This window comes from Electrophorus electricus, chromosome 13, assembly GCF_013358815.1.
Source record: "Electrophorus electricus isolate fEleEle1 chromosome 13, fEleEle1.pri, whole genome shotgun sequence".
NCBI classification, from domain to species: domain Eukaryota; kingdom Metazoa; phylum Chordata; class Actinopteri; order Gymnotiformes; family Gymnotidae; genus Electrophorus; species Electrophorus electricus.
Window position 1 is genome coordinate 968319 of NC_049547.1, and position 15246 is coordinate 983564.

The window sequence follows — 15246 nt, forward strand, 5'->3', positions numbered from 1 at the left end:
CCCCCACAGTAGAGCAGAGACGCTTATATTAGGTAACAGGTGTTATTGTGCAGTAAACGTGTAGCATAATAATGGCGTTTGGAAAAGAAACCCGTTTGAAACGTTAACTATCGTCAACACTCCGGTTTGTCTCAGAGTGTTTCTCCCACGCTGTATAACACTCCAGTGTCTGTACTACGTTGTTTCTCTGACCCGTTGATCTGGTGACACATGGCGCCCAGAGCTTTCTGACAGTCTTTCATCCAGGATCTCTAAAATGTCCTGTTTCTTCTTTAAAACTGGCCTCAGCATCGAAGACACGTTTCTCTTTTTGGCTGTCTCCTCCATAGTGTGATTCTGTTGGAATATACAGTAGGTCATTTTATTTTAATTTTAGTGTTAAACACGCTGCCATCTTAATAAAACAGGCTTCTTATACCCTGAGAGAGAGAGAGAGAGAGAGAGAGAGAGAGAGAGACAGACAGACACAATAATGGCTTACTTTTTTTTCTAAGACACCCGTGAAAACTGGCTGCTTTTTTTGTGATTCTGTATAGATGTTAATTTTCGTCCTTTAGATGTGATCTTTACAAACAAGGGTTTGACATCAAATGTTTATATCATTAAAATAGCTAATGACGGGGACAGTAATAACGAATAAGAGATATTACGATGATGATAATAGAATATTAGATAATGACAGATTCGAACCTTTATTGTGAAGTAAGAAACGAAAGGGACAATCTCGCCTCAGGGCACAAATGCGCTGAAAATGAGGTGCAAGTCGTCCTCCACGACAGCAGGGGGCGCGGCTGCGTGACGCGCCTGCCGTGGCGTCTCTGCGGCTGAGGATGTGTCACCCGCTGAGGTAAACAACGACAGTTTGAACTGCAGCGTTCAGATTTGTCCGTAGCCACTTCACATTTTATCTAACGAACTTTTACAAACACAGTCGCGCAAGCTTTTGTCGACAGTACTCTGTCACCGGAGGCAACACACTCCGTCGCTTTTTTTGGGGGGGCAAATCTTGCTCGTCGGCGAGCGAAAAGGCTGCAAGTTGGCCGCATAGCGCATCGGCTACCTCGGCTAAGCAGCGGCCAGCGGTCCAGTCCAGGATGTCCTGCTGCCTGCTGGACTTCTGTCGCGTCCAGGAGCTCAGACAAGTCAGGGAGAGTTTGTTTGCCAGTCAGAGAAGCGCTGTGACGGGCGACAGCACAGACCCCGCAGGTAAAGCCCGCACTAAACCAACTGTTGCTATGGTTTCAAGCCTGCTCGTGTTGTTAGCCAGCTAGCTAACCTCTTAGCCAGGTCGGGTAGCGCTGTCAGAAACGTGACTTACAAAGCCTGATAACGGAAGCGTTTGGACAAATTTGTCTTTAAATCCCGGATAAGACAGCCAGCTCGGATGAAGCAGCGGCGAGCTACTATTTATGAAAGTTTGCTATCTCGTTAGCTGATAACTGACCTGTTGGCCAGCTAGCTGCTGAGATTACTTCTCTAACCTCGTCGTGCGTGTTCTAGGAATAATATCAGAGTTTTAACAAGATCTAGCTACGTGTCTGGTCTGGTAGCTCCTATTCAGCAACTTCGCGCTGGAAGAGGTGCCTTCCAGTATCGTTACAGACAGCGAGGGTTTTTCCCGGTTCACCACTATCTCGCCGCTTTCTATTCTGTCCCGTATAAAGTTTTAAAACGCAGAGAAGGCAACAGTGGCTGTGCGCAGCTATAACGTTAATGAAGAGTTTAGCAGTGTGTGAGCGGGAAGAGAGGTGACTGAACTTTACCGAGTGAGTCATCGCGTCCCAGGGCAGTGGTCCGACCTCATTACTTCCTGACGGAGGAAGATGAGGCCTAAGAGAGACCGAGCTTGTGTCTGGGGGCATGGACCGGACTGGTGTCGCAGCCGAGCTTGTGTCTGGGGGCATGGACCGGACTGGTGTCGCAGCCGAGCTTGTGTCTGGGGGCATGGACCGGACTGGTGTCGCAGCCGAGCTTGTGTCTGGGGGCATGGACCGGACTGGTGTCGCAGCCGAGCTTGTGTCTGGGGGCATGGACCGCTGTCACGCTGGACAACTGGGCAGCTCAAAGAAACGGAGCGACAGTGGAAAGCTCGCGGGTTGGAACGTGACACATGGCTCACCCTCCATCATACAGCATTGCTTATTGTATTGCCTCCTGCATCTGTCTCTCTCTTCTTATGTTCTGTTCTAATGCGTTTCCAGTGCCCTTTGGCTCTCACGTCACTGTTTCCATCACCTTGTTTTTTCACATTTTCTTAACAAGCCCCCAACCCTTCTACCCCCCCCCCCCCCATCTGTCATTAGAGAATGAGTTATCCTGGGATAATTCAGACTGGGGCTCATGGGAAACCTCGGACACCAGAGAGGACAGAACCACGGTCTGTTTTCCCGGGTACTTTTTACGTATCTCAGGAAATATTAACGGTTTTTTTTATCAAGTGTATTTGTTACTGCTGCTGAAGTTCAGAGTTGACCCATATTTCCATGAACTAGCCTTCCTTTCCAAAAGCAGACGCATGCATGTCTGCTGTCAGAGTGTCTGCCAAATGACTAAAACAGTAACTAGAACAGTCTGTTATAGTAACAGTCTGTAACAGTCTGTCCACTACACTTATTTTTGGAATTCCAGTATCTGCTTGTATGGATAGGTGAATAATGTCGGAAGTGTCAGCATATCCCTGGTTTTCTGCTTTTTCCGTCTGCTTTGGCATAGTCAATCTCTTAATTTCCCTTCTCATGTCCTTTATGGTGACTCTCACGGTCCCGTCGTTGGTGTGTGTGTGTGTGTGTGTGTGTGTGTGTGCTCCTCTCCCTCTAGGCGGAAGAGGACGTGCAGCTACAGAGTGTCCCATGGCTGCAGGACTGTGTGCTGTCCCTGTCTCCCTGCTCAGACCTCTTGGTCATCGCCCGAGAACACAAAGCCGTCTTTTTGTCTGGTATGCTGGCACACGCGTTCACCCGAACACGCGAGCTATGCAAATCCAGGTTTTTCTGCTGATGGCTGATCGATCACTGTATTGATTGGCAGCTAAATGGCAGACAGATGACTCTGGAAGGGAGGAGATGACGCTGGCTGTTTCCTGGAGTGGAACACTGAGCACTGAGGAAGGGTGAGAGGAGGAGGGAGGGAGGGAGGGCGGGCTGCGAGAGAGAGAGAGAGAGAGAGAGAGAGAGAGAGAGAGAAATCCTAATAAGGGAGAGAAGGAGAGTGTGGGGAGGAGAAGATATGGGACAGGAGAAGGGGGTGAACACTGGTGTAATAAGGAATAATAATGAGGAGGGGAGGAGTGAAAAAGCAGCCTATAAGGGAGAGCGGCTGAGGAGCTGTAGATGGGGAGCAGGAGAGGAGAGAGAAGGCATCGAGGTCAGAGGGGTTAGAGGTTAGAGGTCAGAGGTGGAAGGAGGAGTGAGGGCTGCTGGTGTTGTGGTTTAATGGTTCTGAAGTCATCTTGCTTCCCAACAGAGAGTGTGTGAACAGTGTCGTGTGTATCCCGCTGGCCAGCCAGAAGAGGTGAGACCTCTACTCCGTCACACACACACACACACACATTTATATCACATTTATGTCTTCATTTATATTAAAGACTAAAGTCTGTGTGTGTACATGTGTTTGTGTTTAGGAGTTCCACAGGTCGTCCAGACTGGACCTGTATTGTGGTTGGGTTCAGCTCAGGATATGTTCGCTTCTACACAGAGGTACCGGGGCTTTATTTGACCTGTGACCTCTGACCCCCAGTACTCCTGTACTTTCCTTATGTCTCTCATATATATATATATATATATATATATATATATGTGTGTGTGTGTGTGTGTGTGTGTGTGTGTGTGTGTGTGTGTGTGTGTGTGTGTGTGTGTGTATTTTAGAACGGTGTTCTTCTATTGGCTCAGCTGTTAAATGAAGACCCTGTGCTCAGGCTGAAGTGTCGTACATATGAGATCCCGCGCCATCCTGGTGTCACTGAGCAGGTACGTTCACGCGCAACAATATGTTTGTTCATCCGCAGCAACGCCCATGTTCACACACACACGTGCGTTCACATGTTTGCGTTTTCAGCATTTGGCAGACTCTTTTATTCAGAGCTATCTACATATTTATTATTGTGATGTGACTTATACTTTATTATCCCACAGGGAAATATTTCAGCACACAGAAAAACAATCGTGTGTTCACTTGCACACATCACATGATGTCAGAATTTGAATTGGAAATGGTTCTCAGTCTCTCTAGTTATTTGCCTGCAGTCATTGCAGAGTTCAGCACATTTTTGCAATGCCACTATATACAACCAATAATTATTGCACAATTCAATAACTTTAGTTATCTCACAGTTAGCAGTTACAGTTTGTGGTGATTACACAGCCTGCACAGTGACCACAGTCTCCAGCTTGTGTTTATTGGACAACATGATGGCTAAAAAAAACCTCCTCACTAATCCCACAATTATTGCACAGACTAAATGTTGTTACAGTTCTCAGTATAATCACAGTCTAAAAGAACTGCACAGTTTCCTAGACCTAGTTATTTAAATGTTTTACTGAAGCAGGCACAAACAAAATTTTAAAATGATGTTATTTTTCACCTTGGCACTCTTTGTCTTCTGCCGGATGGCAGGACACAGTATGACCGTGTCTGTGCTCCCTGGGAATCAAACCTATTGCTGGCATTTCTCACTCACTCACTCAGTCCTACCATCTGTGATGTGAGAGCCTCCTCCAAGAAAGCATAACTGCCATAATAACTCCTCCCCCTCAACCCCCGACCACCCAATCTGGGCGTGTGCTTGCCAGCGTAGGCGGGGCTAGTGCGCCCCTCCAGCGGCAGTCTTAACAGTTGAGGTATGTGGGAGGAAGTGAGCGCTAGCCTCCCCCATCCCAGGTCGCTGGGGTCGTGTGACGGGAGGACTTAGCTAGTGTGTGAGAATGGAGACGGCTAACACTGGGAGACAACCAGGGTAAAAATTTAAAACAACAAAACTTTTAAAAAAATGTCAGATGTTCATATGATCCCTTCAAAACATGTGCGCGCACGCACACACACACACACACACACACACACACACACACACACACACACACACACACACACACACATATCACAATCTCTGATCTGGTATATACATGTGCAAATACAGAGTAACTGTTACTGTCTCCCGACCTCCTTCACTGTGTATGCGTGACTGGTTCTGAGGACCTGATTGGCTAACATGTCTCCCTCTGACAGCACGAAGAGCTAAGTATCCTGTACCCGTCAGCCCTGGTCACCATCGATGGATTCAGCCTCTTTCAGTCTCTGCGCGCTTGCAGAAATCAGGTCGCTCGAGGTGGGCGTGCATGCGTGCGTGCGTGCGTAATATAACCTTTACTTTCTGCCCTGTCCTCATTCCTCTGCCTTCTCTCCTCACTGTAGCTGCAGCAGCAGGAAGTGATGTCGTGCAGCCTCCTCCGCTGGCCTATAAGAAGTGGGGCCTGCAGGATGTGGACAGCATCATAGACCACAGCAGTGTGGGTGAGTGTGGAGGGCGTGAGATCAGAGGGGACGTGGGTGCGCCTATACCTGAACAAACGTAACGAGCTGTTTCAGGAGAACATTTCAAGATGGTTGTTTCTGTAGTTCTCAATAAACATCATCTGTAGTATAGTTCAAGTTCAAGTTCAAGTTCAAGTTCGGTTTATTCGTCACATACATAGTCATACACAGTATAACTTGCAGTGAAATGGTGGAGAGTGCTCTGTCCAAACTGAGGAAAGGAAACAGGGGTGCATAGAGAAAAATGTATATATGCAAGATAAATATATATATTCTATGTATGTACAAAATATATTAACAATGTATGTACAATATATGTATATTATGATTATATACACAATGTACAATGTATATGGTTGGGTATATATGTACACAATCTACAGAATGTACAGATCCATTTTGTATAATAACATATCTACAGTTGTTGTGTAACAAGGCAATTGAGTATAAATCTATATATACAGATGTACAAATATACAGTTATGTTACATGGTGGTGGTGGTCCCCACAGTTTATCAGTTTCCCTGATTCAGGGCCCGAATGGCCTGTGGGAAGAAGCTCCTCTTCAGCCTCTCTGTCTTGGTCTTCAGGGAGCGGAAGCGCCTCCCTGACCTCAACAGAGAGAAGAGCCTATTGTTGGGATGGGTGGGGTCCTTCACAATTCTCCTGGCCTTGGTCTGGCACCGCCTGTAGTAGATGGTCTGCAGGTCAGGAAGTTCCGTGTGAGTGATGCGCTCTGCTGAACGCACTACCCTTTGGAGTGCTTGTCTGTCCTGCTTGGTGCTATTCCCAAACCAGACTGTGTTCCCCGTGAGGATGCTCTCGATAGTGCAGGTGTAGAAGTTCCGCAGTACTTTGGAGGGCAGTCTGAAGTCTCTTAGGCGTCTGAGGTGGTAAAGACGCTGACGAGCCTTCTTTGCCAGGGAGTTGGTATGGCGGGACCAGGACAGGTCCTGCGAGATGTGAACTCCAAGGTACCTGAAACTATCTACTCTCTCCACCGTGGTTCCACTGATCCTCACAGGTTGGTAGTGCCGCTCCTGCTTCTTGCTGCAATCCACGATCAGCTCCTTTGTCTTACTGACGTTTAGGAGGAGATTATTTTCCTGGCACCAGCTTTCCAGGTGTTTAATCTCCTCCAGGTAGGCCCTCTCGTCGTTGTCCGAGATCAGACCCATGACAACGGTGTTGTCAGCAAACTTGACAATGATGGCGGAGCTGGAAGTGGCTGTGCAGTCGTAGGTGTACAGTGAGTAGAGCAGGGGGCTTAGGACACAACCCTGAGGAGCTCCAGTGCTGAGGGTGGGGGTGGATGAGGCACAGTTGCCCACCCGTACTGATTGTGGTCTGTCTGTTAGGAAGTTGGTGATCCAGTCACACAGGGATGTATGCAGTCCTAGATCCCCCAACTTAGTAGTGAGTAGGGAGGGGATGATAGTGTTAAATGCTGAACTGTAGTCGACAAATAGCATTTTAACATCATTTCCCCTCCCTTCGTCCAGGTGAGTCAGTGTAGTGTGGAGCAGATGTGCAATTGCATCGTCAGTGGAGCGGTTGTGGCGGTATGCAAAGTGCAGTGGGTCCATGGAGGCTGGCAGTGAAGATGTGATGAAGTCTCTGACTAGCTTTTCAAAGCACTTCATCACGACTGATGTGAGGGCGACAGGGCGCGCTAGTTTGAATGTTGTCATTTAAATGTTCTAGTTTTAAGCTGTTTGAAGGGTCTGTTCATGAATGAATATTCCAGTGTTTCTTGTTTCTAGACAAAGGGGTAGAAAAAGACTTGAATTTGAGTTATTAATAATTAAGAATAACATTAAAAAAGAAAGGGAATTGTGCTCACTGTTCTGTTCATTCTCCCCCTCAGGCGTCATACCGCTGAGTGTATTTGATCAGATGAAGAACGCCTCTGTCCTGGGGGGGTTCCACGCCTCTGTGAAGGGCAGCCCCCCTGCTATGAGTCAGTACATCACAGTGGGTGGAGGCCCTTTCACTGGCTTCTACTACGCTGTCGAGGTACCCGAGTCTGGAGTTGTGTTTGTGTGTGTGTGTGTGTGTGTATACAGTATTTCTACTGTAGTAGACAGCAGGGTTGCTGTGGTGGTGTCTGTCTCTCTGTTGTATGTTTGATGGCAGATTTTTCATCATCACATCATATAAAAAACTCATATGTCTGAAAATGGAGCTTTCCAAGAGAACTGAAATAATGCGATGATGTCAACATCTGTCATTAGACCTGGAACGTTATATAGCAGGTCATGACTATTGGTCCCCTGCCCATGAAAGGTACCCACAGTATGAAGGGCAGTTGATGTTAAACATTAAACACTGACAAAAAAGCCTTAGCTGGATTTTCAGTGAGAGTGGTGACATATTCCACAATGCATCAGTTCTGTCCTGACTGAATCCAGATGTTTCATTGTGCTCATCTGAGGATGTGTGCTTGGTCTTTGTCTCTCAGGGCAGTTCACAGCCTCTTCTGTCTCATGTGGCGCTAGCTGTAGCCAGCAAACTAACTTCAGCCCTGTTCAATGCTGCCAGGTAAGTGTGTGAATGCGTGCATATTTTTAATCTCTGCATGTGTGTCTACATCCGTGTTATCCCACCTGGCAACACTCTGGTCTCTTATTTAATTTCTTTGAGCTCAGAGTTCATCAGCGCTGCACACCAGCACGGTCTGATCGAAACTCTCTCCGCCATCATCGCACAACCTGCCTTCTGACTTTACTTCTCCAGCTCCTGCCCTCGTTTCCGGTTCAGTGGGACTGGTGGAGCAGTGTCGTGAAACGTTAAAAGGTGTCAAATAAACCACTATGTTGATGGAATCTCTCTGTTGCCCTGACAGTGGATGGCTGGGGTGGAAGAAGAATGAGGAAGAACCAGGTCAGAAACACAAGCCTAAGGTGGAGCCGGCTACGCCCCTTCCTGTTAGGTGAGTCCATATAAGGTCTGGTCTTCTCCCTCGTGCTCATTGCTCAGGGAACTGCCTCCTGTCCCGCCTTCAGCGCAAAGAAAAAGAGACACTTTGGTTCAGAGCTACAGTAAAAAAAAAAGCAAAAAAAAAGAAGCTAAAACTACGACAATCTGTAAGGCTGAATGGGTCTGTTCTGTCTGTTCCATGCAGGTTTGGGCTCCCTGATTCCCGTCGTCATGGTGAGTCCATCTGTCTGTCACCATGCTACAGCATGGCGGGTGTGACGGATGACTTCGGCAGAGTGACGCTGCTGGATGTGGCGCGTGGGATTGCCATCCGCATGTGGAAGGGTGAGAGGGGGAGAGAGGGAGAGAGGGAGAGGTGGAAGGGACAGAGAGAGAGAGAGGCAGAGGGAAAGAAGTGCCGTATATTTTTTTAGATGAATTGTGAATGAGTACATTTGTATGTTGTCATGTTGGGGAATCAGTTTAATCCCGTGTTTGTGTGTGTGTGCGTGTTCGTGTGTGTGTGTGTGCGCTCGCACATGTGCCTGTTTGTATGTGTGTGTGTGTGTGTGTGCGTGTATGTGTGTATGTAGGTTACCGTGACGCCCAGCTGGGCTGGGTGCAGGTGTTTGAGGCTAACACAGATAGAGACATGGCCTCCTCCCCCTCCATGCCACGACGACACGCACACTTCCTGGTCATTTATGCCCCGCGCAGGGGCATCTTGGAGGTCTGGGGCACTCAGCATGGCCCCAGGGTGGGGGCATTCACCGTGGGCAAACACTGCAGGTACACACACACACACACACACACACACACACACACATTCTTTACTCTCTAATGGTGTTCAGCATTAAATGACTCTATATGGCATCATACATTTGATTCCACACACCTGCATGCAAACTGCTCACACACACTCCTGCTCACGCTCTCTCTCTCTCTCTCTCTCTCTTTCTCTCTTTCCTGTCTGTCTGTCTGTCTGTCTGTCAGGCTGCTGTATCCAGGTTACAGGTTAATGGGGGTGAACAGTGTAACCAGTCACGCATGGCACTCACACACACAGCAGGTGTGTCTGTTCGACCCAACAACTGGAGTGATACGATCCATAACTGTACCATTTCACCTGGCCCTCAGGTACAAACACACACACACACACACACACACACACACACACACACACACAGCTCAGGTGTGTCTCTTCGTCTGACTGTCATGCCCCTCCCCTGTCTTGTTCAGTGATAAGAAGAGTGAGCGGGCCAGAGACTTGCACCTGCTGAAGAGGCTGAGTTCTGTCCTGAGGAGCAGAGAGCTCGACCCAAGTGAGGCTCAAATGCCCTGCCCCCACCCACCTGGGGGCGGAGTCTCAGCCCAGTAAAGATGTCTAAGGGTTTCCACCCAACTAAAAGCAATTGTATGTGTGTTCAGTTGCTTTATCTTGATCTCTCAACTGTGATTGATAGCTTTTCTAGAGAGTGAGGCCCAGAGCGTTCTGCTGGAAATCAAACACCCTGCCATTAAAAAACAGGTCAGACGCAAACACACAGACACGCAAAGAGCGCTTACTAATGTTATAACACATATATGTTAGATCTGCCTCTTAACCAGGATGTTGAAGCATTCCTTGGGTTTTATTGACAGGCCTTGGAGTCTCTTTTGACCAATAAGAATGCTCCAGTTTCATGCCTGACCAACATTATAAGAATGTTATTGGCCAGCCTGAAAGAACAAGGTAGAGGTCATTTGTGTTTAATGTACAAAGTGTCTTTAATGTGTTGTTGAATTTGGAAAAACATTTTCAATCATTAACTCTCTGGTGTGCGTGTGTGTGCGTGTTTCAGATCCAGAGGCAGTAGATGAGTTATTGCTACAGTTGTGTTCATCTCAGCTCAAACTACTACAACTCTACACTGATGTTCAGTTACTGCACTCTCCTGATAACTCCCCTACAGACTCTGATTCTGTGAGTCTCACACAGACACACGTATGGTGGGTGTAAGTAGTGTGAGTGTCATTGGTTGCGTTCCTCCTGGTTCTCCTGTTCTCCTCCACGGTGCAGGTTAAACTGACACCAGGTATTTCGGTCAGCGGCAGCATCTCCAGTTTTTTTTTGGTTTTATTTATTTCTTTATGTAGTCTTCACCTGGTCTGTATACCCATTCTTCTGCCCATCTGTTGAGCACCTGTCGGGGCAGGGCTGGCCATAAAGCGCCCTGTGGAGTAGTCTGTTGTGTTCAGGGGCCCAACCAGCAGCGTTGGTGCAGGGGACATGCTTCGGTGTGCAGGTGGAGATCCTGCAGTCATCAGACAGAACACCGCACAGACGTTTAAACATCAGAACTATGGCAAGAGTTTTAGGGGGGGATCCTGAAAGCTGGCGTGAGGTGGCGTGTTCCAGGGAGACACTCCCACTGTTACTCCACACAGCTCTGCCCTGCTTTAGGCACACACCTCCACAGTCAGGACAGCCTGTAGGTGAGCACACGAAGACCTGACAGGCTGATGCCATGTAAAGAATGCCCTGTTCACACTTGCGTTAGTATGCGTCTTGGGTGAGCCAATCACAAGAGAACTAAAAGACATGTAAATTTATGTAAATGTATAATTTTCTAGCACTACTGCATCTTAAATTTCTTTGCAGTGCTGCACAATGAAAATAAAGCGCTCTAGTCTAGTCTCCTCTAGTCTAATATAGTCAAGTGTAACCTAATCTAGTCTAGTCTTGCGATCTTGGGAGAAGTGTGTTCCTGGTTGCAAACCCGACCCCATGAAGATGTCCCGTGACAAGGTGACCATACCACAAGAACGATAATCTTATTACTTCCTCCTTCAGGGGGCTTCACCAAGGAGACTGGTCTCACTCAGAGCAGACTGGTCTCACTGTGTGGCCTGTAACCTCTGGGTCAACTGCCACATGTCTCTTCACGTTAGTCTGAAGGCGCAGGGCACCTGATCTCCCCTACTGAGACAGAATTTGAGCACACACACACACACACACACACACACACACACTGGGATTCCTTCAAACAGCCAGCTCTGCCATTTAGCCCTCCTCAAGCTTCTCTCCACACGCCCACAGCTTTCTGTTCCTGGCATTGAAGACGACCTGACTCAAGTCAGACCAATCCTGCAGCGTTATGCAGAGGTGAACTCCCGCCCTTCCGTCTCATTCGCTGAGGACTCGGGTGGGCCGCTGCCAGTCAGAGCCTTTCTGTCCCAGCTGGTGTGTGAGGACGGAGAGCTGCGTGTTGTCAGAGGCCCCGACACAGACTGGACACAGCTAGGTCTGGGAATAACGCTCACATTCACTCACTTACTGTGTTTGTTTGTGTAAATGTAAATAGTAGTAACAATAATAATGTGGTCTTTAAAGTTGTACTTTTATATGAACTTCCATGTTCATGAAAGTATCTGTTTTACATGCTGAGCCCTATAAGTAACATTTGTGGTTTCAGAAAACTGGCTTTGAATAAAAGTGCAGACTATTATTTTAGATCTTAAGTGTATTTATATTTAAGCTAATTATTGATAAATAAGAAAGTATTAGTACTGATGAAAATGATTAGGTGAATGTACCTCTGTGCGTGTGTGTGTGTGCGCATGTGTGTCTCTCTCGTATGTGTGTATATATATATATATCACATATCACACACACACTACAGGTAGCTTTCTGTTTTGGGGTTGCCTCTCTGGTCAGAGTCCACTGGAGCGGGTGTGTGAGACGCTACAGCAGAGTGGCATAAGCCCACAACAACTACTGGTGAGGAGAGATGGAGTGAGAGAGAGAGTGAGATGGAGTGAGAGAGAGAGCGAGGTGTGGTTGGTGGTGTGGCTCCTGACCTGGAGGTCTGACTGACTCATTCTCATTTGCAGTCTTTGCTGCTGACTGTGTGGCTGAACAGAGAGAAGGAGATTCTCAAGAACGCTGCTGCCACCAGGAACCTACACACCCTCCTCAACACACTTACGTCTATGAAAGGTGTGTGTGTGTGGTCTGAGGGATATTTTGATTCACAATTTTGAAACTTCCCCTTGACTCCCCCTTCTTCTTTGCGTGCGTGTGTTAGGTGCTGTGGATGAATCCTGGGACGTGCAGTGTGTCTCCCCCTGGTGGCAGCAGGTACGTGTTGCGTGTGTTCAGTCAGAGAGTGCTGGCGCCGCCCTGCTGGCTGCCCTCGTGGCCCATCTTGTTGCCAAGAGCTCCATCACAAGCCTGGCTGAGAGCAAGGTATTGTGTGTGTGTGTGTGTGTGTGTGTGTGTGTGTGTGTGTGTGTGTGTGTGTGGAGGTCTAGCTGAATTGAGTATGTTGATTCAAGAAGAAGAAGGATGATTGTGTCAGTTCTCTGGTTTCTCAGTTTATAATTGCAGCTGGAGTTATTTTTCTGCTCATGCATGTGTGCGTGGATGTGGATGTGTGCATGTGTGTTTGCGCGCGCGTGTGCATAACTCTCTGTAGTTCCAGGCAGACTGGGAGTGTGTGTCGCTGGAGTTGGAGCAGTGGGTGGTGTGTGTGAGACAGCTGGAGGACGTGTTGGCACTGCAGACCCTGCTGAGTCTGCCGTCCCCGCAGGGATCACCAGGGGGCGCCACTCAGCGCTGCTCAGTCAAAGCCCTGCTGGAGAGTGGCAGAGGTACTGCAGTTTCTGGGCTTGCTCTGAGATAGCATGGCACAGTTGCACACGTTTAAATCCTCACTTCCTTCCTTTTTCTCTCTCTCTCTCTCTCTCTCTCTCTCTCTCTCTCTCTCTCTCTCCACCAGGAGGGTTGGCAGACAGAGTTGCAAAACTTATCTTCAGGCAAGATGTTGCCCCCAGAACACTGCAGGCTATGGTTGAGTGGAAGGGTGACGGGCAGAGCTCAGACCAGCCAGTGGAAGAGCCGTTGCAGCAGAGGAAGGGAGGGTGGGGCGATTTACAAAGACTACAGGGTAATTAGGGTTGGAGAGCAGCCCGAGAAATGTGTTACTACTGTTTGTGTGTGTGTGTGAGACCGTTCCTCTTTTAACCTGTGTTTGTGTGTGTGCGCGCAGAAGCACTGATGTGTGTGTGCGAGCGTTTCCCCAGTTCTCTCTCGGCAGACATGATGTGGGCGCACTGTTGTTGGGAGTACGTGGTACAGTGGAACAAGGACCCTGAGGCAAGCCTCCAAACTCTGACACCACAGTCAAACCCAGCAAGATCTGCCCTAATGCCCCATTGAGCTCATCTACCTCCATTCTTCATTAATCCTCCTTAAACACTTCTGCTAGTTCACTAAATTTACAAAGGCTTTGATTATTCAGTACAGATAATTAAGTCTCTCCCCCCCCCCCCCCCCATAGATGTGTCGGAATCTGGAGTGGTCTGTCCAGTATCTGAAGATGATCTCTAGTCCTCATATTCAGTTAGGTGGGCCATTTTGACTGAACAAAACCCAAACCAAAGTCTCTTGCTGGAATGAAATTTCATATAGTTTAATCATTGCATTTTGCTATTGTTGTTCCCCTGCCCCTGCTTCTCTGTCTCTCTGTTTCTCTCTCTCTCTCTCTCTCTCAGGAATCTCCTCTATGATGTGGAACACCTTTATAGTGAAACGCTTCTCTGCCACTGCCTTCTTAATGGAAAAGGTGCCAGCGTGTATCTGTGTATTTAGGTATCCGCCACAAGCGATCTTTCACATAACTTTACAAGGGTCTCGTGTGTGTGTGTGTGTGTGTGTGTGTGTGTGTGTGTGTGTGTGTGTGTGTCTCAATAGGTAGGGAAAGCTCCCAAAGACAGACTCTGCAGAAGGGTGAGTGTTCACTCTGAACCTGGATTCAAGTGTAATGCTTAGAAGAGTGTTTAAACTGGCCTTCTTAGACATGTTTGCGTGTGTGTGTGTGTAGGACGTGGGCATGGGTGATGCAGCTATGACCAGTTTCCTGGGCTCCTGTGTGCTGCTCCTCCAGGCGCTGATGGAGGTCTCTTCTTCTATTCCCTCTTTTGCTTTTTTCTCCAAAGTAAGAGCTGAACAGTTGTAGGATGCACACGCCCTGCCGCGTTTACCCAGACCCTCTCGCGCACCCTGCTGCGTTCGCCACTCACCCCGGACCCTCTCGCGCGCCCTGCTGCGTTCGCCACTCACCCCGGACCCTCTCGCGCGCCCTGCTGCGTTCGCCACTCACCCCGGACCCTCTCGCGCGCCCTGCTGCGTTCGCCACTCACCCCGGACCCTCTCGCGCGCCCTGCTGCGTTCGCCACTCACCCCGGACCCTCTCGCGCGCCCTGCTGCGTTCGCCACTCACCCCGGACCCTCTCGCGCGCCCTGCTGCGTTCGCCACTCACCCCGGACCCTCTCGCGCGCCCTGCTGCGTTTATCCAGCCTAATTTTTGCTGTACTTTGAAGCCCGCTTAAAAAAATAAAAATGAAAAACTCTCTTGCATGGCCAATCAAAAGCTGGTTAGTATGTTATTTGAAATGTCAGTAAAAGTTTATTGAACAAGAGTCGGATTGCTTTGTGTCTGTGCGTGTGTTGCAGTCTGACTCGGGCGTGGAGGAGGTGTGTGTGCCACAGGTGTGTGTGGAGGAGGTGTGGGGGGCGGTGGAGGGTCCAGCCTCTCTCGTGGAGCTGGCTCTCCAGCACAGGGCAGTGCACTATCCCCTGATCCAGCACCACTGCCTGCTGGCCTCACTCCTGCACGCTGCCATGACCTTCTCCCTGCGTGTCAAACCACTCAGCCTGTTCGACAGCAAGGTACCACCGCCCAGCAGGACACGTCACCTCAACGTTACTACCATACCTGGATATAATACTGCAGAATGATAAAACACTGACGAGTGTT

The 15246-nt window shown here is 48.6% G+C and overlaps 1 protein-coding gene across 2 annotated transcripts in view; it reads left to right on the forward strand.

Moving 5' to 3' along the window:
- Positions 1-823: 823 nt before the first annotated feature.
- Positions 824-15246, forward strand: part of rab3gap2 (RAB3 GTPase activating protein subunit 2 (non-catalytic)) — a 17870-nt gene continuing 3447 nt past the window's right edge. Inside the window, exons 1-31 of one of the 2 annotated variants that reach the window (XM_027028781.2) lie at positions 824-1206; positions 2304-2377; positions 2818-2935; positions 3028-3109; positions 3463-3510; positions 3620-3695; positions 3864-3965; positions 5221-5320; positions 5407-5505; positions 7394-7542; positions 7988-8067; positions 8372-8458; positions 8651-8790; positions 9039-9234; positions 9439-9582; positions 9685-9767; positions 9909-9973; positions 10087-10177; positions 10287-10408; positions 11525-11729; positions 12108-12205; positions 12319-12424; positions 12513-12673; positions 12903-13077; positions 13206-13373; positions 13476-13582; positions 13767-13833; positions 13981-14051; positions 14180-14215; positions 14310-14423; positions 14943-15158. In XM_027028781.2, coding sequence (XP_026884582.2) covers positions 1095-1206; positions 2304-2377; positions 2818-2935; positions 3028-3109; positions 3463-3510; positions 3620-3695; positions 3864-3965; positions 5221-5320; positions 5407-5505; positions 7394-7542; positions 7988-8067; positions 8372-8458; positions 8651-8790; positions 9039-9234; positions 9439-9582; positions 9685-9767; positions 9909-9973; positions 10087-10177; positions 10287-10408; positions 11525-11729; positions 12108-12205; positions 12319-12424; positions 12513-12673; positions 12903-13077; positions 13206-13373; positions 13476-13582; positions 13767-13833; positions 13981-14051; positions 14180-14215; positions 14310-14423; positions 14943-15158 — 3492 coding nt within the window. In that variant the 5' untranslated portion in view covers positions 824-1094. The remainder of the gene's footprint in view (positions 1207-2303; positions 2378-2817; positions 2936-3027; positions 3110-3462; positions 3511-3619; positions 3696-3863; positions 3966-5220; positions 5321-5406; positions 5506-7393; positions 7543-7987; positions 8068-8371; positions 8459-8650; positions 8791-9038; positions 9235-9438; positions 9583-9684; positions 9768-9908; positions 9974-10086; positions 10178-10286; positions 10409-11524; positions 11730-12107; positions 12206-12318; positions 12425-12512; positions 12674-12902; positions 13078-13205; positions 13374-13475; positions 13583-13766; positions 13834-13980; positions 14052-14179; positions 14216-14309; positions 14424-14942; positions 15159-15246) is intronic. The other variant, XM_027028782.2, reaches the window with a different exon arrangement.